The sequence below is a fragment of the Cuculus canorus genome, chromosome 13 (assembly GCF_017976375.1).
Source record: "Cuculus canorus isolate bCucCan1 chromosome 13, bCucCan1.pri, whole genome shotgun sequence".
Lineage (NCBI taxonomy): Eukaryota > Metazoa > Chordata > Aves > Cuculiformes > Cuculidae > Cuculus > Cuculus canorus.
The window spans coordinates 12,240,701-12,265,054 of record NC_071413.1 but is presented as its reverse complement, the minus strand read 5'-3'; the positions used below and the strand labels follow the sequence as shown (position 1 = coordinate 12,265,054).

The window sequence follows — 24,354 nt, the reverse complement described above, 5'->3', positions numbered from 1 at the left end:
ACCTCTGTTTACATCTGCCAATCTAGGAAAGCTTGCACAAAGTTTCCATTGAAACCCATGGAAGCCACATGTGCAGAGCCACTGAGGACTATGGCCTTAACAGATGGCACACTCAAACGACAAGTTATGTTTACAGGCATCAAAAGCAGAAAGTATTCCCTGAGAAGGCTGTAAAGAGACAGGAGGAATGAGAAGCCCGCAGTGCTGTTCTTTGGTTCCCTTCATACTTTTGCATTTACTAGAAACTCCGAATGTCTTTAATTGAGCTTTTCCTCTCCTTCACTCCTTGCAAGGTGAGAGGGTTAATTGCTCCAGACTAAAAAAATTGCAATTTTTTTATTGCTTCTTCCTAATGAAACACTGAGTATGCATGGGTGCCCTGGGCACGCTCTGCGCAGGAATCCATACAGCACTCGGAGCAAGGATGGAATAAATCCAGACCATAGCTACAGATATCTATAAAGCACCATATCTATGACTTTAAAAATCAGCACCGGCCAAGTGAGACCTTAATGCTAATTGCCATAGCATTTCACTGTTTATCTTACTTGAACTAGCGTTACCAGTCCTGGTTGTTAACAACCTCAAGTGGCACTTTATTCATCTATCAACAGTCTTATCCTGTGAACAAGCAAGCAAAGAACTATAAACACCCACTCCAAAGTCACTTTGTAGGTTTAAGCTAAAGCCCACAGAAAAAAGACCATTCACAGAAATCCAGTGAGAACAGACAAAATACAGCCTCCAAACCGACATTTTAATCTACAAAGTTTTATTTGTCTTTTTAAACTTGTAAACCATAAAAAGAGCTTATCAAATATCTGAAATTAGTACAAGAAAAAAATGATGACTTATATAGCAAACTGCATTTGAAGGTCCAAATTCCAAGACATGCATGGGGCTCTTCTGGCTTCCATTTGTGAAGCTAAAGACAAATTTGGCCCAGTTTTGTTACAAATTTTATTTGAAAATTCACAAATTCTCAATGTCTACACTTCATGAATAGAACAGAGTGGGAAGGATTGAGTGCAAGAATAAGCACTCAGCACCAGAAGGATCTGAACCCCATATCTTCATCCACAAAGTTCAGGCTCACCAAAACAGTACATCCCTTAGCTGGTAGCAGTAAAAGGCTGCTTTGTCCATATGGACTAGGCATGGCACTCAAAGGAAGACATAAACCTCACTTTATAAGCATGTCATAAAAACCAGGAAGCACAGTGCACATAATTACTAGTACGTCTGATATTGTTAACATTTGCCCATTGCCAAATTTACGAAGCCCCTTAAACACTGTCTTCAACAATTTGATGAAACTTCTGGAGCTTCCTACTCTCAGACCCTGAAATACTAGGCTGAGGAGACAACTGATAGGTCCAGTCTGCAATTTCTTGTGATACAAAGATTATACATTGTGCCAGTAGATTTCACAGACATAGTTAGTGCTTAAGTGTTTAGAAAAATCAGGACAAATATTGAAGCTTTGAGCAAAATTTTACTCACTTATGTGTCTTTGTAACCAAAGAAAGAATTGATGCTACAATTCAAAACATGTTCTACAGACATCTGTACAAACACCTCAACATCTGAAAGAATTTCCCTCAGCTTGGACAGGGACTTGGGAAACTGGAACATCGTTTCTTATTCTGCCACAGCCCTGGTGGTGATTATCTAGAGCTTTCCTTCCTTGTGCCTCCTACTGATCAACCTCTTCTAGAAAGTCTTTCAAGCTTCCTCAGTGAAAAGCATTCCGTGAACTACTTAACTGTTGCTGTTTTATAAGCAATAAATGTACCATAAGAGATTAAAAGAACTAATATGAATATAGCTTCTCCACATAGTACTTTCCTGCCTCGTCTGTCTCCCTCCATTCCTCTATTGGACAGTTCTGTGCTATCCCTACACTTCTCAAATCTTTCCTCCCTCCCCTTGCCCATCTTTCTTAGCAGTAATCTGTCTGAATAGTCCTCAAGTTCTGCTATTTTAAAATAAAGAAATTAGAAGACCTTAACTGTATGATTTTTATCATTTTATCTCAGTAGGATCTTGTTATCTATAATTATATAGAAATATAAAAGTATCATTGAAAACCTCATTATTTAATAACTATAATCCAAACTTCAAATAAAATGCAGTTAAATTTCTACTGAAAAATTTCAATAGTTATTTGCTTTTCTACATCTGTTCCTTTTAGTCCATTTTGAGCACAATTTTAAACGTACACAAGCCAAAAAAGATCCCACAACAGACCCTTCCAAGACAAAACAGCTGAACATCTGTCACATATGCAAAGAAAAAAAATCATTATGTGATAAATTGAGGCTGGTAAGTGCATTAGAAAAGAGGAGAAATCTTCTTCCAGAAGTTCTTCAGAAAACACATCAAGTTCAATTTTTATTTAATGGATTTTCAAACATGTTTCTGCTTGGTACATTTTAAATAAAAAGAAGTCTGACAAGATGCTGAAGCTGACTTGGTTCCCAGCAAAACCATGAGTAAGTCGTGTTTGAAAACATATTTTCAGATCTTGATGAATTGCATCAAGGTAATTAAAGGTGAGACTTGATTAGCTGACACATTTCCAAACATGAACATTCTTGCCTGTACTCCAGGCAAAAATTATGGGTAATGTTTCTGCAGATTTTCGAGCATGATGAATTTTTCTCACGTATAATCTAGGCCCCAAGGGGGCTAACTTTCCTGTTAATTGGAATACAAATGAAATCTGTCATTCAATAATTGAGGTACACAATGACATATGGGGAACAGTAAGCATTCATCATATCTGTATATTTATATGGCAACTTGTAGACTGCCGAGTATACACAGTACTTATCCTTTTATAAAATATAGCCTCTGTCAGAATCCATCTTGTGCCATTCACTATCTTCTGCCAGAGGGGACACCCACGGAAAGCCACCCCCCATCCCCACCTTTAAGATACTTCTCCAACTGTTCTTTGCTCCTCACGACTAGAGCAGGAAGGCAGTTACAGAGGTCCTATATGTGGCTTTTTGATTTGGCATGGCCTTAAGGGGCTGGTCTGCCAATGATCCAGGAGAACCTCCACGCAGGGGCACAACTGGGTCTTAATTTCTAAATGTGACTAAATGACATGTGGATGTTTCAAAGACATTCGGAAGTACTTTGAGGTTCTCCAATGACATGAATATAAAGCACTGTATTTGCTGCTAATCTTAATCCATTTACCAGCTTGATCTCTTACAATAAAGCTTCTATTTAACATCAGCTACTACAAAACCATCAACAGTAAGATGCATAAAAATAAATACTGAAATCACTGTCTGCACATTATGTAGACTTCAAACCCATATTCCTGGAATGAAATCATAGGCACCCTGAAGCCAGTGGGAATCTGGAAATCTTGCCAGATATTTCACTGGCAAAGAGATTTTACTTTGCCATCCTTAGCTTAGTTTACTTTGTACCATGTAGCCATGAAGTTGTGAGAAGAGCTTACAAACACTTCTTTTCAAAAACCTGCCTTCCCAAAAATTGTGGCTGGCTGAGCTGAGCAAAATTTTTTAGTTAATTTTTTTTTCAGCAAAAAGTGCAAATTTTAGGATTGGTTTAGCTTTGCTGAATTGTTTTGTGTAAAAGCAGACAAAGCAAGTGAAACATTTGGAGTTTTCATTCGAAATAATTTCATGACACTTAATTTTACTTTTAAATAGCAATAATATACTCAACTCTGATTTTTTTTCTTGGAAATTAAATGTTTTGTTTAACCAGAAATGACCCTATCTTAAATTTTAATTCAGCCACAGTTTTAAGCAACTTAAAACAATATATATTTTAATTTTTTTTTCAGAATTAATAACAAGCTGAAAAATCAGTTAGTCAATACAGATCTAATAGTAGTGGACAAGAAATTTAACTTTGAAACTTGATACCTTATGGCTCAATACTATTCCCGAAAACGTTAATGCAAGCTCTTTCATCAGTGGGATCTGCAAGCACTGACAGCAATTGCAATAAGCCCCTGAAATCCACAAGAAGAAGAAGGAAATATACTTTCTGAACTAGTAAAACTTTAATTAACAGGGGGTTCTCTTGGCACAGTTTTTTTGCTGTTAAATAAATAAAGCATTTAGTCAAAACCATCTATATTTACTATACAAAATACTGAAAAGCAAACATTTTTGAAAGATACGGAAATTTAAGGTTCTGTGAAAAGAAACTGTGCTACATGTTATTCACACTTAGTACACGTAACACAACTGTAACTCAGTATTTAGATACTGTATGTTCATACATGGCTGGTGTAAAGTTTTAGTATGGGGATGCCACGTTATTAAAAGGTCTTTGTATTTCACAGAATCTGAGCAAGGTAGAATTTGTCCTTTGAATCTCCAAATATAATAAACCAAAACAAATCAATTCAAGGCTGTAACCAATGCTAAGCTGTGGTACCTTTCAGAGTTCACTCGGCACAGCTAGTACTGCACACTTTTCAATCAGATGGGATGTTGTTCTTGGTGCTGTTATCTTTCCCAACAAAATATCTTTGGGTGAAAGAGCATTTCTGCTCCTTCGCTGCCCTTTCTTTGAAAAGCCCACAGTTCTGAAAGCACTCTCGTTTGCCAGAATGTTTTCTGGTTTTTAGCAACAGTCTGCATTTAAGATGTGGACTAAGAAACAATTCCCACCTCTCGGTCTTTCCGGCATATGCTCTACTGAAAAGAGAACAGCTTTAATTACATCTTCCAAACAAATAGCATGGCATCCCTTCTTAGATGGAATGTACACTTGTGTGTTTGCATGCGGTATAACGTAAGTCACTTGAGTACATCAGACTTTGTTAACACTATAATATAAATAACCTTATTCCTTCTACTAGACATATAAATGCCATTTTTTTTCTTTTGCAGTCCATAATTATATATACATTGAAAAAGAATGATACATAAGCAGCAAAAAAAGGCTTAGACTAGAACAACTCAGTGGTAACTAAACAAATTTGTGGCCTTTTCATATTTTCAATACAGAAAATTCTGCATACAAATATTTTTGGACTTAGGAATTTTAAAAATAAGCAGAACAGAATAGTTGTCACACAGATCAAAAACATTTTAAAAACATTTTGTTAGCCTTAACAGAACATGGTGTTGACAGCTAAAAGAAGTAAAATAAAATAAACCAGATTTTTTTTAAGGAGAACAATAAACCTAAACAAGTGCTGATCCAGGGAGACAAGAGATGGACCTAATGACCACGAAGCAGCGATTCTGTTCCAATTCCACAATAGGCTTTCAATTTTTCTTTAAAAGTTGAAGTCTCCATGTTCTTAGAAAAGACAACATCCCTCTAAATCTGGTCAGCAGTAAGGTAATGCCTCATTTTGGACCAATCAAAACTGTAGTCAGAAAAAAATGTACCCTTATCATAAAGGGCTTAGAACAATGTGGGATAGTTACATTTTACAATATATACTATAGACAAAATACCACAACATTTAAAATAATTAAAACCAAAAGCAAATAGGTTTATAGAACAATTATGTTTTTACGTGAGGAGCTCTCTACTTTAATGTTCCAAAAGCAACATAGGTGGTTTTTTCAGTCACTTTCTACCTGCAAAACGGTGGTCTGTACAAAATCCAACTGAATGCATCATAAATCTGGGCCCCACACAAAATAAAACTTGAGTGTACTGACCCTTTTTTCACTTTCTCCAATTTGATTTAGACCTCCAAATTTCTCAGCAGCCAGTAAGGTCTTGTGAGTGTGGTCTCATTCTCCTTCATGGAATGGAAGCCCTTTGATACGGAAATAGTACAGGAGGCCAGAATGATTGTGAATGGTATTGTTTCACATGTTGCTTTGTCTGTAAAATGGGAGAAGCACAAATTGGTAGGTGCTGGGGAAATTTAAATTGGAGGTACATAAGAAAATGCCATGGCATATGTTTCTAAAAAGTCACCATAGTGGAAAAAAAAAAATTGTAATATTCAAACCACAGATTTCTAAAACACAACAAAATGTACCTGAGAGTGTGCATATTTATATATATATATTTATATTTATACTTTATATATATTTGCCGACATTTAAAGTGAGAAAGTATATTTTTCCTCAATTCTTTCTCAAAACAAAGAACTGTGGATTTAAACAAAATAACACCACCCCCCCAAAAAAAAACCCTTTCCTTCTCAAACCCTCATGAATGATACTTGTGGCACAAGCACTAAAGTCTAGTGATGCTTTTGAAAACCTCATTTCACATCCTCCTCTTTTCAAATGGTTACCCCAAACAGAACAGAGTAAGCAAGAGAAAAACCACAAATAAAAGTATATTTAAATATTACCCAGTATATAACAGACTGTACTTGTGTCAGTGAAGAATCTCCAAGAAAATAAAGTGTAAGTTGTACAAATGTAGCTCTGTTGACAAGTATAGCTAATATTTCCTTGTAATTTTTAAGATAATTTGAAAGGATGCGAACACAAACAGGCTACATGAATGCAGTATATTAAAATCTCTCCCGTAGCACATTACAATCAATAAAAAGAAAATAAAATCTGAATAATACTAGAGGTAGCAGCTGTTTGTATTTTCTGTTATTCTGAGTATCTCTGGAGTCCAACCCTTCGAACATTGCTCCCCTGATAAAAGGCTTGTGTGCGATCAGCCGACATACAGCAGACTGGAAGCTAGATGTCTGCAATAGTGTTTGAAGTATCTTTCCTACTACAATGGAAGTAGTACTTGTAAAGAAGTGCATTGACGACCTTTATTAAATCACAGCTCAAAAACCTATGGCTGTTAGCTCTTTTACAAGCCACTTTAAAATAAAAAAAAAAAAAGTAAAAACAATCCACAAGGTGTTTAAGTAAGCTATGCAGTTCCACAACATATAAATAGAGTAAGTGTCAAAAGTTCCATATAACCTCTAAAATATATGCTAGCTGAATGTTAATGGAGTAACAACAATATTAATCATAGCAATGCCTTAGTTCTGGTATCACAAGAATGCGTTTCCTTCATATGGGATGATTCTTGGAGGATGTTGGTGGGATGTCTTCTATGTCTGGTAGAAGTGATGGTAGTGGTGGTGGTGCTCATGGTGGTGGTGGTGTTCGTGTCTTTGTATCATTTGTCCAACTTGGCCTTCATATAAAATGACTGTGGGCAGGTCTCTCACATGTTCCTTTTCCACAACTGTCCCTGGAGTCTGGAAGGTTTTGCACATTTGGTGATTCTCCTTAGCCCTCTGCTTATGCTTCTTGTGAACCTGTTGAGATTGCAAGGGGAGGTAAGGAAGATTTTGGCCCACCCGTGCACTTGGGGAAGCCATTGGCATGGGCGCCCCTTGAAAAGGTTTATTTCTTACTGCCCTTCCAGGATGCATGGGGGCAACGCTTTTGCCCTGGGCCTTGGGAGACCTCACAAAGTGCTTGTTTGAGTCCTGGTTCCGGAGCCTCTGCTGGATTTCTGCAATCTTGGCATATGAATTCTCAGCTAGATTGACGTGGCCCGGATCCATCACTTGAGACTTCCTATGGTGAGCATGGAAGGTTTCAGGTTCATGAGAACGAGATCTAGTCTGATTCACAACTCTGCTTGGTGGGTCATGTTTTTGAGCTGCTGGAGGAGATCCTAGGAAATAACAAGCTGAGTTAGTCATCTAGTATTTCAAAGTTTTAATTAGTAGCATGCATTTGGCAGGGATAGCACTAATCGGCAGAGTGAAATTTTCCTAAGGAAGTGAATGCAATTATAGCTGTCTAGTTTAATTACATCTAATAATTCTGACCAGTAAATAACACACACACAAAAGTACATACATATCTATATAACAGAATGGATGCGTGTGTGTGTGGATGTGTGTGCATGCATATAAGTCTTTACATTACCTTATCTTGGTCATCATCTATTTGACATTCACCAAAATAACTGCAAGTGGAATAGTAAAATCTTGGCAGAGGACAGAGAAAGGAAGGAAATCCAAATCCTTTTAATTTGGGGACAGAAGCCAAAACTCCAGGTATGAAATCACATTCTCTGATATTTGGGTCAGTAGTGAGTAGAAAATATGTGCTGCTATCACCTTGAGAACGAGCACCAACAACCAAAAATCAGTCCCCACCTCACTCATACACTAAACTTAATAATTTCGATGTATAGGTTATTCTCCTAGGCTCACCTCCAAGTTTAGCTACACAAACAAGTGCTTCAAAGTAGGCTTGCAGCACATTAGCTGTTGTGATACCACCTTCAACAGTAATTATCCTGCAGTATTCATACAGTCCTATTCCTTCCTGTAAGTCACTACAGGCAAATCACACAGGTTCAGAATTCACTGTCCCTGATGTGGAACACGCAACTGAAGAAAGATAAGACAAAAAGGTTGCAACAGAAATTACCAAATTACCTGACCCAAACTTTGATGTGTAGTTTTCTATTCCTGCAAGATCCAAATAGTGGTTTCTCCTTTCAATGTTCTCATCAACACAATGACGATAGCACCCACTTTGCTCTGGATTGTTCTCACCCTGGTGATACCTGTCAGCAGGAAGCAACATTACCATTCAGCAGAACTTCTCTAAAGTTGTTATGACCATCTGCATAGCAACAACTAACGGCCCCTTTGAAGTGACAGGAGTTGCTCACCAAGAAACAACAAATGCTTGAAATTCTGGATGACCGTATTTGCTAAGTCAATAGGCCTGAACTGACTGTTCTTTCCCCTCATATAAATCGACTCGATGTTGCAAAGCAAAGGAAGCTTTCAAATTGTATTACACATGCAAAACCAAATAAAAATGCTCCTAGGGTTTATTACATTCTGTCTTAGGGCCAAACCATCTGACCCTCTAATTTGGACATGCCAAAGAAAACCTGCTGTTTGATTCATGACTCTCCGCACTGCTGTCAGGAAGCACTGGGTTATGCCTCGTGTCAGATAAACATTCATGCGTATCTGTTTCAGAAAGACAGGCAACAGCACAGGCGTAGTAACTACAGAGAGCCTGAGAAGAGACAGCATTGGTAGGACACCCAGAGATAACTGCTGCCTTCCAAAATACAATTAATAAGGTTAGATCAGCCACTAGCTTCAGAATCTCAACTCCTTTTCCTGCTCAGCTTTGCGATTTTATTTATAGCAGAACTATTTCCTGAGAATGAATATCTGAAATACCATTCATTTATGAGGCAGAAAAAAATCAGGCAGAGATTTACAGCATTGTAGCCCATAGTGCTGAACAATTTAATTTAGCAATTTAAATGGATGTCTGCAGATATGAACAATATTTTCAACATAACAAACAGGATAAGCAGAAAACTCTTAATCAAGTCACTGCCTGTCATTCAGATAGTTCAGGCTCCCAGACCACAAGACATGCTTTGCTCCTTCTCTGTGTGATTGCACCGATGTGAATTGGAGACCAAAATTTGGCCTTGTATCCTACACCAGTTGCCAAGTATGGACTCTATACTGCATAGTGCCCAGTACTCCACTTTTAGTCTATTAACACGTTTCCATGTTTCCAGAGGCTGCTGATCCCACTGCTTTCCTGGTCTAGGGTAGTACTGTGCAGGGACATTACAGAACTGAGTCCCCCGTGTCTCTGTCAGACAAAGGTCTACCGTTTCTTTGATAAAAGTCATAAGACTTGACCTACCTCAAAGATCATTTTTGCTCTACTTTGATAGAGGTAAGAGTCTCCTGAATGGAGGAGAGTCTGCCTGGAAAGCAGGTACGCTTTAAAGACTCCGAGTCAGCTTTGAACTCCAAAAGTGACATGGGGTAATGTCAAAAAAGAGGGAATGTCCAGATATTCTTAACTTTTTTGGGTACACAGCCAACTCGGTACCTTTCCTGCATCAGACACACCTTTACAGGTTGTTACACTTTAGCTGGTCAACATGAAAGATCTCTGGTGCTGGAACCTGGCTCACTGAAGCTGCCAGGCATGAATTGCCTATGGGAACCATTAGGACTTGCACACATGTGTTGAAGACAATGCACAGTTAAGCCAGAAAAAAATTATTGGGTTTGATCCAACACAAATAAGCAACGCTGTATACAGCACTGTGTGTTGAAAACTACGTTAACAGGGAACCTGTTTTTTCATTACTCTAATAAATTCCATCTCTCATCAGGACAGTGAAGAAAAACTATGCCAGTACTGCAACAGCCCCACATTCTAATAGCTTTCTTACGTGCAAGATGACGTTCAAAACTATTGATGCAAATATAAACAGTGAAGCAATTATTTACTGATGAGACATGCTCCACTGTCAACGAGAACTTTAAAGTACTTCTGAGACTTGAAGTGCCTGGCATCCAGCCCCACAGTGCTGTCCGGCACACACATGGGAAGACACAGGCATGCATCAACCATGCACCAAGCACAGGGTGTAAAAATATACAGCGTCGTTACTGTCTTTTGCTTTGCTTTTGTTTTGTTTTTAATAAAAATAAAGGCATCGGCTTAAGTGTTTGTGGAGTGTATGAAAGCTTCTTCTAGAATTCCCATGCTGGAGTGTCATCCTGATGGCAATAAGCACACGGCAATACAGTAGGTAAAGGGAAAAGCAGTGACAAGAGTGCATGGCAGAAAAATGCAAGGACATTTTCTGAAAGCTATGCTCACTGACAACACAGACTTTAAGCTAGTCAGGAAGAAATCACTTAAGCAGGAAAGAAAGAGAGTGAGAATGTGTATCTGTGGGTAAAAAGGAAGGTATTTCAGAGGCTGGTGTGCATTATATTTTCCCTGCACTAAATTAAATATAAACTTGAGTGGCATGAAGATACCCAGTCCACAAAATTGCCTGCCAGTGCTTTTCTACCATTAATTTTATACCACATATGCCAGGCGAGCTAGCTATGAATCTAGTTACTTGATCTTGATACTTAGCCCTACAGGTGAAAACTCCTGCCTGTAGCTTCCAGCAGATGAAAAATCTAACCCAGCTCCCACCTTCAGGATAAAAACATTTCTATCCATTTTATCTTGAATACTAATCACATCTTGCCTAGAATTCCTAAGTGACTGAACTTGTGAAATGTGTGCACTTCTCACAAGTCCTCATCCCTGCTTTCAAAGGGGAAACTTTTACATTAATATTGTGAGATTCTCACATGAGCCTTCAGGAGCTTTCCTGAGGGTTAGTGATTTGGCCACAGCGCACAAACATTCCTGCAACGTCCACGGTGTGAAGAGGACAGTATTTGTCCTGTCCACATATAACGAGATGCAACAAAAACTGTCAGATGCTGATGGCTGTCTGATGCTGACGGGCTCAGCTCAAGACACGGGTTTTTCCTGTTTAAGAAGCCTCTAGCAAAAAGGATGAGGAGAAACGAAGCAGAGACAAGATTCTTCCCCAACTTTTGGTGCCTCTGTGACTGCGGACTTCAGTGGAAATGGCTGCTGTTCATAAAATGCCTACATTTGCAAAACCAGGGCTTTAAGGTGGATGGGAGGGGGAGTTCAAAATGAAAGGGGATTTTTGCAATAGATAATCAAATAAAAGCAGCCCATTAAATTCACACAGGACAAACTGTTGTTAATGGGCAGAGGGAATTTAAATACACATGTAGGTCAGCAAGCAAAATTACATTTTTCAAGTCACGAGGAGTGTTCTTTAGTTCACAAGAGATTTTGTAGAGTTGCTAACAGAGGATTTGAATTAATTTTAATCTTTTTTTAATCTGTAATCTGATTGTACTGGGATTCACTCACTGAGATAACTCTCTCCAAAAAAGGGAGGTACGTTTTTGTTGTCATTTTTAATAAAACCGAATGCTGCTTCTCCTGATAAATTTGTTAAACTAAATACAATTTAAATTGGACAAATATCCTTAAATCCAAGGAAAGCCAAAACTGAATTTTTATTTTTTTAAAATCTGCAGCTGAAGAAATAAATGCAACTAATGATTCAATGTCCTTACTGTAGCATTTCAGCAAAGACTTTGGTTTGCCTTAGAATGAAAGAGCTCAGAGCTGCTTCCTTTAGGAGGAAAGGTCTAAGGAGAAGCAGGTCTGGCTATGACCTGGTAAACAAGATGGAGTTAAAAAAGTTTGAAACTAAGTTGACCAGTGAAAAAGATGGGCTGGATGGAGGGCAAAGAAAGGCAGAAGCTGGCCTCTATGAAAATAAAAAGGTTTAAGGACACTTTTAGCCAAAAGTCTGTGCTATTAACTCCACTAGTAGGTACAATATTTGCAGACAGCATCTGAAAAGACACTACGTCCTCCACAGAGCCAACAGAAGAAAATTTTAGTAATGGGCACTATGGATTTGCTTTACTGTTTTCTGTTTTAATATACAGAATATGCACCCATGGAATCTGATGATGGTTCCACAATGAAAAATCCTGTAATTCTTCTATTTCAATGTTATTTTTTAAAATAAAGCAAGCAAGAAAGCGATCGAAGATTGAGGTTTCCTCAGAGGTACCAGTGCCTGTCAGGAGACAGGGTTCTCTCCCCTTACCTCAGCGAATTCCGCTGCTTCCTCTCAGAACTTCTTACTTCTTCATTAGCTTTGCTTTCAGCTCTACGCCTGGCATTCTGCAAATCTGCCAACACGAGAAAGCACATTATTCTCACATTACTGTCCTCGTTGATCGTCATAACTAACATGCTACATTGCGAATACAATTTTCCAGGTTGGTAGATCAAGATGCAATGTATCATTCTGTGTAACCTTCTCAAAAGTGCTTTAGTTTGCATGGCGGATTTTAGGCAGACATAACCCTTTCTGTAGGACATTAGTCAGGGTTAGACTGCAAGCCACGTGGCAAGTTAAATGAAGCCACATTCATGCCGATATAGTTGGCCCTCGGGAGGGCTCGGTAGTTTGGAGCTTGCTAATGCATCACACAGCTCCCCAACAGCGCAAATGTGCTTATGTCTGCACTTAACCAAGTGGATACATGTACTAAAACTGAAGTAACAAGGCTCTTCTTCTGGATAAGGTGCCTACATTTTCTACCGAATGATTACTTTAAATATTTTTTAGTATTTTAATTTAGTGCTACTCTCTCTACTGAAGTAATTATTCTGATTCAACTATTAGTAGAGTGGGTATAAGGTGAATAAGGCATCGGAGTACAAGCTATTTTATAATGGCAGATTGCCAATACAGAAAATGTGCCATTTTTATGCATAGATTCATAAAGGTTACTTATGCTGAACGGTTTATTCTTATCCAGCAGTGGTGATAGCTATGCACTTGAAAAAAACCCACATTTTATACCACTATCCTTGTCTCCACACAAACTAAGCGCTGTTATATCCACAGAGTTAAAGTGCTACAAGTTGAAAAGGCCTTAAATCTGCCTTGCAGTACACAAAGACAATCACACAACATATGGGGTATTGCCGCTGTTAAAAGGAATCAATCAAACAGGAGAGGCAAACCTAATTTTCTTAAGAGATACTGAAAGGAGAGTAGGCAATTTAGCACTTGAGATCTTAAAACAGATTCACGGGGTTTAAAATACCCACAAAATTATTTGCCTTTAAGTATATATTTATTTGTATTAACAAAATAACAAAGACTGATTTTTAAGGAATTCTTGAAGTTTTTGGTACTTTTTCCAATGGCTGATTGCACATCCTTACCAGTATGATTCAACAAGATACTCTTTTTCTTCTGGCTGCCATCTGGTGCCACAGTGAGTTTCACTCGCAGAGTTTTGCTGGAACTAGGAGAATGGTTTACTGATGCATCAACTACCTCATAGATGGTATGAAGCAAGCTGGTAATATCCTATAATTGGATTAAAACACAAAAAGACACTACTGTAAAATGGTACATAACCTACAGCTTTGAGACTTATAATTATTTTAGACCTGGGACTATTAAATGCTGAAATTTCCTCAGAAGTCATTGAATTTAAAAGAGCTGAACTTGCATGGAACCCTACAAGAAAGGATGCATTTCTCTCTTCTGTTAACCCCCATTTTTTTTCTAATTAGACCCTCAGTTATTTTCTAATATAACTCATAGACACAGAAGGGAATGATTCAAGTAGATCCATCAAATGGCATAAGATTTATGAAACAAGGCAAACCAGATCAGAACAAAAATAAAAGCACAGGGCATTTGGGTTCTCTAGATTGTGAATTAGCAAAATTGTGTTCTGCCTTTTCTTTTCTTGGTTTCAACAGAACCCAGGGATAACCATTCATACTGCACTAAAAATTGAGTTCACATGACCAAAACAAATGCAGCAATTGAAGAAAATCTTGGACATCAGTCTTAAAACTTCTTGAGGCTTTTTTCTTGGGATAGTTAAATGGTTGATTATATAGAGGAAAACCAATAAGAGAAGTGGCAGAACTGTAAATCTCAAGACTGGAAATAAGGGATGTCTGAATGCCAGGCCTATTACAGCACATTCTTCACACATCTCTTTGAAGGCAATGGGATATGAACAAATGCTTATGCGCCTGGCTGTATCAGAAAGAGCACTAATCAATTTTACTAAGTCCACTGTTTCAAACAGGAGAAACACTGTTTAGCAGCTGGTGGTACTCAGAGGTCTTTCACGTTGATCTAGTGCAGCCTGTATTCAATATGGTACTGCCTTAAATTGCAGGATGGAAAAGAGATCTCTCGGCTCACTGTTTTTCCCCGAAGGAATTTTACCCAAATTGATCTGGGGCACCAACCTAAGGCCAAAGCATGCTGATCATTGCAGGATATAAAGATCCCATTTAATGTATATTTGAAAATTCCTCCATACTGGTCTTCCTATTCCTCATTCTACCCTAGTACCTAAGCTCTTTCCAGATACCTTCAAGTGCAAAGGAAATACCTAAATCTTTTGTTAAGTCTAACTGGTTCTGAAGATTAAGCGTCAGTCCTATAAAAATTCAAAACCTCTAAAATTTTTCCTTTCCCCAGGAGTCATGCAAGTAACAACAACAGCTCGAAATTTACTACGTCCTAATGGGTCCCAGTATTTTCCTAGTACTTTAGGTAGTCAATATACTACTCAGTTCTCATTATCTAACTAGTGTTAAAGATCAAAGAAATACTAATTTCTACTCACACAGAATTTAGGGAAATACTGACCTTATGGCCAGGACAAATGATTTTACAGCAGACGATTTTACAGCTCAAGAGGCAGAATGAAGAACTAAATCTGAGAGGGTCCAGACTTTGTCTTAAAATGTATCTCTACCTTCCTGCACCCGGTGGAATTTCTTCAGACTTGTGAGTTCAAGACAACAGATTCATAAAAAGAGAGCAGAATCTGCCATCTCTCTTTTACTTCCTCACTGAAATAATTTTTTTCTACCATTGCCACTCGAGTTGCTATATGGGTCACTATCCCCATGTTAGTAATTGCTTTCCATCCTTTTGACAAGAACCACTGTCTAAAGCTTGAATGAGGGAGGCACTGCTCAGCGACGATCTGGTGGACATCTCACAGCTATTTAGCACATCTCACTTCTCATACTTCCATTCCAATTTGAAACCTAGCCAGACCTCTAAATACATACAGCCATATCTGAAAAACAGGTTGAAGGGCTGGAATTTTATTGCATCTATGAGAAAAACCCAAGCAAACACGAAAGGAAACAGACTAACAAACAAAACATATCTGTTGCTTTACATACCTTCTATAAATTATGTCCTAGGACCCTTGTGCTATAACCTGCACCTCAATAAACCAAACCTTCCCCTACAGCAGAATACTTAAGCACCACATCTATTCTTAACAGGGAACAGAGCCCCAAACCCTCAGCACTTTGGTGAATGGAGCCTTTCCCATACATTCTTTAACAAGAGCTGGTTAGCCAACAGGGTATCTTTCCAAACAAGGCTTCAGTCATGAGGTTATTTTCAACTCTTTCATTGACAATAATCTGTCCCCCCTTTTTCACTACGCTAGATGTTTATACAACCTGATCGTCTAATCTATTTTAACTTCAATGGGCAAAGACAAAAAGTCTTTACTCCCACTGTCCTTTAACATGATTTTTTTTTCCCCAGTTATGAGATCTAGCTCACTAACTGGCATACAATCTGCCCCTTGTGTTCTCTGTGGTTTTTCTCAACAAGCCACTTGACTCAGCAGTTTAAAAAGTATTCCCAAATGCTGTCAAGGAAGGCCAGATATAACATTAGTGGGACATGTACTTGACCAGTCAGAAATACGTGCATGCACATATCACATCAGGACAATTTACATCTCTCAGCCAAAAAGGCCCAAATTAACCCAAATTAATGCCCAGGCTCTAAGCAGTTTAAGAGGTTACACTGATAGTGACCTTCCAGTACCTGAAAGGGGCTACAAGAAACCTGGAGAGGGACTATTCATAAAGGCTTGTGGTGATAGGACGAGGGGTATGAACTGGAGAGGGGCAGGTTTAGACTGGACATTAGGAGGAACCTCTTCACCATGAGAGTGGTGAGGCCCTGGCCCAGGTTGCCCAGGGAAGCTGTGGCTGCCCCATCTCTGGAGAGGTTCAAGGCCAGGTTGGGTGGGACCTTGGGCAGCCTGAGCCAGTAGGATGTCCCTGCCCATGGCAGGGGCACTGTAATTAGATGAACTTCAATTGAACTTCCAACCAGAGCGATTCTATGATTCAATGACACCTTGTGGCCTCAATGCTCTGCCGCTTGTGCATTTTGTTATGTGTTTAATACCCAGTTTCCTCCTGAACTGCTATGCATTCTGACACTGAATGAATATGGTCGTCAGACTGAATACATAACAAGATCGAGGTTAAGGATATCCCTAAGTAACCGCTTAATGCTTATGCTGATCTTTTAAACACCACCAACAACATTTCTATTATAGGGTTCATTTACTTGTGGTCTTAATTTGGGGTTGGAAATTCTAGCAAACTGACAGTTCTGATTTGGTCAAACAAGTCTGCTTGGGTCATTTGCTACTCTGTCATCTACCAAGGTCCTGGCCAAGTAGACACCAGCTACAAGGCAGCCTGAATCTCCCGTTGCTTTCTAGCTATTGCTTCACTGTTATAACATACAAATTCCTGAGGCACTGATCTGGTAGCGATGGTCTTCGTGAATGAGTTTTGAGTAGTGTCTAGCAGTAGCCCTTCTCACAGCCCTTTTTGGGCAGCTAGCATGGTAATGGCTTCTTGCCAAATTAGCACTAGATCATTAAAATATGTTTAAAAAACCCATATTTTAGGGTTATATCTATATTTACCCCCAAAAGAAGTTTCATCTTCCAGGAGCCTGCCAGGAGACTGAGGTAATTTACGTTCCTACAAAAGCTGTCCCACTGAATATTATCTCCATTTACAGTTCTTAAAGAACCGCCCAAAATCATTGACACAGCTTTACCTTCTATACACCAGTTTGTGCATTTCACTGTCCCCAAAAAGTTTAGCACCAATGACCAAGAATAAAAAGCTATTTCAATTCTCTTCTTTTCTGGTAGACCAACCAGCATGTCTCAGAGACCACCTACCAAAGACGCTAACTTTACAACACAATGGATTATACCATTTTTACTAGTCAGAGGATTTTGCAACGGCTTTGCTTAAGACTGCTTTGTACCTCCTGTACAAAAACTTCATCCCACATTTCTCAAACTTCCTCCCTTTTTACATTAAAAATAAACAAGAACAGATTTTTCAGTGTTTCCCATTTTTCCAAAAATAGCATTTGCTTGGTTTTTTTTTACTGAAATGTACTTTTAAACACTTCTAGTTAAAAAAATCATTGTGGATTTTTAAATTAGGATACAAAATGGGTAAAGAGAAATATGAATTGAAAAAAAAATTCTCTCCTTTACAACAAACATTTTATATAAAGAGGGGAAGTAGGCTGCATGAATCTAACTACTGAGGGGCTTCTAGTGTGCTGAATTTCTGCTGGGGTAGCAAGCTTAATCACGCAAGAAAACTGAAACTGATATTTTTCCTCAAAGAGCAAAACAAAGTAGTACCCAAAAAGCCAGCATATGCCATACCCAGATTTATTTGTGTCTTGCTTATTGAACACTACAGTTGGTTTTTCCAGGGCTGAAGGATTTAACAGTGTTAATCTGTATGTTTTTCACATCCTATTTTATCAAGCAGCTAATAGAATCAAGTATATTAAAACGAGCAACTTTAATAGACTGCCAGAAATACTCGCATTAGAAATACTGAAGAGCAAATAGTTAAGGCCATACACGTATGCCACACTCACATATGTATCTGCAGAATACTTTACAGATCTCTAGTAGGAGATTAGCAGGAATTTAGAACATGCAGAGAAACTAATGGGTCTGCAAAATAAGAACAAGGGCGAATTACATTCAAGTATACTTCATTCCTTACAGAACTCCCGTAACTGAGAAAGTCCTTCTCCAGGTATTAATTTCTCACTTCTAAGGAACATTAGTGGTACAGGGACAACCCTGTTTTTCTAGTATTAGCGTTCTTTATCATCATAAGACTAGCAAGGAAACTGGAGATTCTGTAAAGGAAACTAAGAGGCTTTTCAAGGGGAATTCATGTAACAGAATGAGATATTCACTCAAAAAAAGCTGCCAAAACCAAACAACACCCCCAACCAAACCAAGAGTACAAAAACGCCCTCTGAGTTTAATAACAATGAAAGAAAGCATTCAGTTTGATTTTTAGTGACTTGTCTGGGAGAGATGTCTTTGGCTCTCGTCAAAACTAAAAAAGAAAGCCATGTTTTCTCCTCATGTTTACCTCTGGCACAAATTCACGGAAAACAATGGCTGAAATGACTGCCTCTCCGATACAGACAGGCACTACTCCTCTGCTTCTATGTTGTGAGTTAATAGAATGTTTGCAAATATAGTGAAAACCAGCAAATTTCAAGATGAGAGTCAGGTTGATAAACAGCAGTCCCAGAAAAGCCAGAGTCCTTCCCCAAGTAAAAGATTTGGTGTCACATTCTGAATGCAGAAATAATCACAAACCTTTTCACTCATTACAGAGAGGAGCAAAAGTAATTCAAAATAAGGAAAGAAAAAAAAAACAAACAACAAAAGAAACATAACAGGAAAAATTGGGTATTTAATGTAAGGCGCAAAGAACATTTTTAGCATTAAAAACGCATGAAGAGAAACATCAATATCAGTTCATTACCTTTCCCTCAGAAAAAGAAAAGTACAAATGTCTCATTTGTACTTTGTTTGTAGTCTGATTTATACATACAGCAGGATGGTTTTTATTGCAACATCAGCTTTGTTTGATCACAAACGTTTTTGAACCATTCTTACTTGGAACCTGAAAGAAGCTTCACTTGCTATCTACTCAACAACTAGTCTAGAAGAAACTCCCTTTTTTAACTCCTGACAAGCATCTTTCTTGTGTGCTAATTCCTGTGCAGCCACTCACCAGAGAAACCCAATTTTCCAAGGCAGAATTGATTGGGGAAATAAAGGGAAATGTTTATGAAATATAATTACATTCAGAGAGCTCAACAGAAAACCTCATGGATCAAAATATATTAGTTCAATTATCCAAGTTTCAAGTCCGATTACAAATATCCTTGTGAATATAATTACAGTGCAGCTGTCAGTTCTAAAAATGCCTGCAGTACATAAGGAATTGTCCTCTTATGGTTTACGGAATGAAGGGAAACATTATAAGCCAAGTTTTGTAATATACATATTAGAACAGGAAAAGTTATCTCCCACTACACCAAAAGGACTGAAAAATAGCTGTCTTCTATGACGGAAGAAGCACTAGTTCAATAACATACAGTAATGCTGATTTTATAATTTGTCATCTCAATAATTATGCCTTCATAATGGGTGTATGCCATCAAGACGCATGACTAGATCTGAACTGCTAATCATAAGGACTACGGAGTAAGTCATACAGACTCTAGGAGAAAATCAAAGCAGCATTAAGTTCCGAAAATGTTGTTAGGATCCAGAAGAAATTTCACTAAGATGGAATTTGAATGCTCTTGCGGTGATCTGTCATTGTGTAAAACCCAAGGGAAATTTTATCCAGTAACCAAATCCATCTCTTATTTGCAATTTTCAAACATTTTAATGAAAAAAACATTTAGTGTACTTACAAGGTTGCACCCCACCTACATGTCTCTTACAAACTTAATTTAACACTGTGTATTTCTTTGGAAACTATCTGGACTTGAAACCCAACGTTTTAAACACAATAACTTTGAATCAAATGAAATGGATGTGGGTGGGCAAATGATTTCCTTTTCCAGTGTCTCACTTTTCCAACATGAAAAAAAAGAATGGTAACGGTGACTTCTTTTTCTGAAGCATCTCAAGGTCTACAGACAGAAATTTGACTTAAGACATTTCACATCTCTGTTAAACCCAGCTATAAATCCAGGAGACATTAAAGTGAAACTTCGAAAGAAAGAGAAGAAGTTCACGCTAAGCTTTTCTTACCAGAGCATGAGACCTTTGTTTAGCAAAGCTGACTGGTCCCCAAAGTATTTTCACCAGCTCACTAAACGGCACTGGTACAGATAAGCCCTCTTCTTCAGACCGTCCATTCTGTTCCTGATCCAGCAATGTGCTTCCCATACTTTTAACTCAAAGCATGTGTTCCAGTCATTTTAAGTGAAACTTTTCATGTTTAACGTGCACCATCGTTAAGTCCTTTGCTGGATCGGAGCAGAGCTGCTTAAGAAACAGTATCAAGCCCATTATTTTGACTGCCAGTCTCACAGGGGCCAATAGAACAAGAAATTCCATGTCATATGAAGAGACTGAAATTCTTTTTTTGGCCAAGATAATCTATGAGCTGCTATCGTTAGTCATTCTTGCACAAACAACTCAAATTGCATGTGGATTCAGCAGAGGACAAGCAACAAGATGGATTATACAAATGGCACTGGAACAGATTGCAAAAGAAGTGTGTAACCTAACTAGGAAACTCTGCAATGGCGCATACTATATATTTGTTTCTATCTTTGGTCACATGTAAAGAGCTGAAAATTATGAACCTATTTGGTCCCCTGGTTAAAACAAAATTTTCTGGCACATGTTCAAGCCTGAATATAGCAACTCCCAGACCTCAGAGTAGTATAATTTTCCATCCCTGTACAGATTTGGTTTCAGTTAAGCTGCAGTCTGCTCTTGTAGCAGAGAGAGGTAGAATTTGGCTGTAACATATTCTCTAAGTACAGTCAAATTAAGCTCTTTGGTGTACCACATAATCATAAATAATTATTGTATATGTACTTAAAAACATATTCTCATTATGTTCAGCACATGGAACTCCCACTGACATTAATGGGAATGCCATGCCTTAATGTAAAGGACACCCACGTGTGTGGGTTTGGGTTTTTGTGTATTTTTCCCCTATTCTTTGAGAGTCATGATAATCTTGTAATGAAGACTTAGCCTTGGGTCTCGAAGGATCTGTGTTCAATCTCCCACTGGGTTCTTGTGAGACTTCAGGCAAGTGATTTCATTTTCCCGGTCTCTGTTCCCCACACATTAACACATTCCCAACCCACCCACCCACGACTCTCCACTGCTTCTCCTTGCCCATCTATGTCTTGTCTTCCCATTTGAAACTTTGGACTTGCCCTGTAACTTTTGATCTGCTTATTCTCTTGCATGAGAGGCACAGACTACTTTTGACTACTTAAAGCACTGTCCGAGCAGAGACAATAAAAAAATTCTAGTAATGATGTCCATACATTCGTTAAAAACCCTGAACAACCACCACACTTGGCAATTTGTTAATAAATGCCAAAGGAGATTTGCTTCAGCCTTCTAGGAAAACTTTGTGCCCTCGTATAGAGTCTAAGCCATTGCACTTCCAGTATTTACCCTATTCCTTTCAGTCAGCTCTTAGTAATTTTCACAGACACCAGCATAGGAACCAAGAGACAAAACCTGTCAATTTTCAGCTGATTATCTAAAGGCATGGAAGCCAATAAACACACCTCACAAAAAAAATCTATGACAGCACAGTGTAGTTATCTCAGCAAAAGACATTCTTCTAGAAGAAGTACCATTCAATTCAGATAGAAATAGTTCTAAAAAAGGACTGTATTCTAATCTATACATCCTCTTATTTGGCTTCTTACTTGCAAGGAAATATCACTTCAAGACATAAAAAATACATGCTGTTAAGCTTTGACAGCCATTTACTGTGGTTCTCCAGCAAGTATCATCAATGTTATTTATACTTGGAGGGAGAACGCAGAGATCAGCCTAATATTCATGAAAACAACAGTATATAGTTATTCTTACTGGAAAGAATGTCAGAAAGCAACCTTGCTATTTGGTTAGCTTAACGCTGAAAAGCCAGATAGAAGCCAGAACAATATACATTTGCAGGGGTTTATTTTGACAATGTGTTTAGTTGTTCAGTTGTTTCAGATACTTTTCCTCCTCAAATGTCAGTACTATTTTTTAAAAGGCTAATCCCAGATATCAAACAACAACCAGCTTAAAAAGTGGCACAGTAGATCTGAAACCAGTAAACTACTGGTGGGATTGTTTCTAGGAGGGAAGGGTCCCTGGAAACTGCTATTTAAGTTGGCAGGACACCTCTATTTCATAGAAGAAAAAATGTTCCTGTTAGAAAACACTTCTCTGGTTAGCAAATGCTGCACACAAAGGGGCAGCTGTATTTCGCTTACCTCGCGTGTGACTCTTCCGTTGTTATCAAAGTCATACAGTGTGAAGGTCCATTCTTGCCTGTTATCTTCCTCTACAGACACATCACATTGCAATTCCTAAGAAACATGCAAAGAGCAGCTGATTACCTAAAGCAAAAGGCCTGTTTGCAGAGGAAACTCTCCGTAGAGGGAGGCTGCTTGCTTGTTTCCTTCCTCCCTCCCTCACGGGAGAAAGCCTTCAGGACATCTCCTGGGGAGGCCTCTGCCCACCATACTGAGGGAGTCTCATCACAATCACATGTTAACCCTGACTCCCTCTGGCTAGACTTCAGGGATTCTGCAAGATGCTTTCTAATTCATTGGAGAAAACACTAAGAAGTACAAGACCAGTCTCTGAAACTCTTGAAATAAAATATAATTTCCCACTAAAAAGTGAGAAGGAAAACTTTTCTTAACTCAGAAAGAAAGATATCAGAAACAGACTCACAGAATGAGACAGTACACTGCAGTGCCAGTAGTCATTAATACCCAAGGGACATATGGCACAGATCCTCACCAGTGAGACCTGTCCTTGACACAGATATTTGATACCCAAAGGTTGTCAGAGTTAGTGTAGTACAGCGTTATGCCACCGAAGCTGGTGAAATGGAGCCCGCCTAGGAACTGGCAGGTACGAATGACCTGGGAGTACTGCCTGCTCCTTACTTTAACCGTGCTTCTGCTAATGAGAGCGTGGTCTGTGGAAAGCCTGGAAGAATCAATTTGTTAAAGGGAAAAAAAAAAATCCTCAAACCAAACCCAAGATTTCAGTAAAGAAAAAAGGATGCACTTTGACTGACTCCAGTCACCTCGGTATAAATTGTTTGCTTTCTCTCAAGACCTGTGCAATCAGAATTATCCAGAGCCACAAGAAGGCAAAGCATTAAAGTTACAGTGCAATTAAAATGAAAGCCACCGTATGCAAGTAAAACAAACAGCTCCAAATAGCTTCAGCATGATAGAGCTCAAAATACCTGGTTGATCTTCTGACTTGAAACCAATTCCCTACAGCAGTTACGGGTACCCCCTGTCCCCTGCTGAGTTCAAAGGCAGTCTGCTGCAGTTGTAACAAGCCCGGCTGAAAGCTGCCAAGTGCCCCACACTCTACTGTGGAAACACAGCTTCATGTTACATAAACATTCCCAGCACCTTTAAAAGCCAAATCACATCCACCTCAGATTTAGACCTCTTGTCTCAACATTTGCATTTCTGATTCTTTTATACCTTTGAAACATTTACCAATCTCCTAGCTTACATCGCTGGAAACTTTCATTTGTAGAACAAGGGAAGAAATATCAATACCTGGTTTCTGGCCATACATTACTACTTCCCTGCCCCACATTGCCTAACATAACATCTTCATGTGAGGATGTGCTCTGCTTAGTTAAGAGCCATGGCAACTTTCCCTGCATTAGTCATGGTGCCTAATACCAAGTGCTAACCTTTATGGCATGCCAAGAACTACTTGGGAACAAACACAGACTATGCCGCTACAGTAGAGTTCCAGCTACTCTGGCACCAACCATGTTGACAGGTGTCCTCCAATGTTCAAATATCAAGGCACTGTTAATTGCAATTTATCATACCTTCCCTGTCTGCAAATGTCTGCTACTCAAGGCAGAATATAAAACGTGCACAGACAAAAAAAGTTATCGCTTTCCAAAAAAAAAAAGGCAGGGAAAGTCACCTCCCCCAGAAGGCACAAAGCACCTAGCAACACCTGAGCCGCCTATGGGAAAGGTACCTCCTTTAAATCGG

At 38.7% G+C, this 24,354-nt stretch overlaps 1 protein-coding gene across 2 annotated transcripts in view; it reads right to left on the bottom strand.

Annotated features, from left to right (window-relative positions):
* Positions 1-440: 440 nt before the first annotated feature.
* The window catches only part of NKD1 (NKD inhibitor of WNT signaling pathway 1), a 113,305-nt gene continuing 89,391 nt past the window's right edge, over positions 441-24,354 (bottom strand). Inside the window, exons 6-10 of one of the 2 annotated variants that reach the window (XM_054078917.1) lie at positions 22,579-22,674; positions 13,605-13,752; positions 12,472-12,556; positions 8,396-8,526; positions 444-7,620 (exon numbers count right to left, since the gene is read on the bottom strand). In XM_054078917.1, coding sequence (XP_053934892.1) covers positions 7,046-7,620; positions 8,396-8,526; positions 12,472-12,556; positions 13,605-13,752; positions 22,579-22,674 — 1,035 coding nt within the window. In that variant the 3' untranslated portion in view covers positions 444-7,045. Of the gene's footprint in view, positions 7,621-8,395; positions 8,527-12,471; positions 12,557-13,604; positions 13,753-22,578; positions 22,675-24,354 lie in introns of both variants that reach the window. The other variant, XM_054078918.1, reaches the window with a different exon arrangement.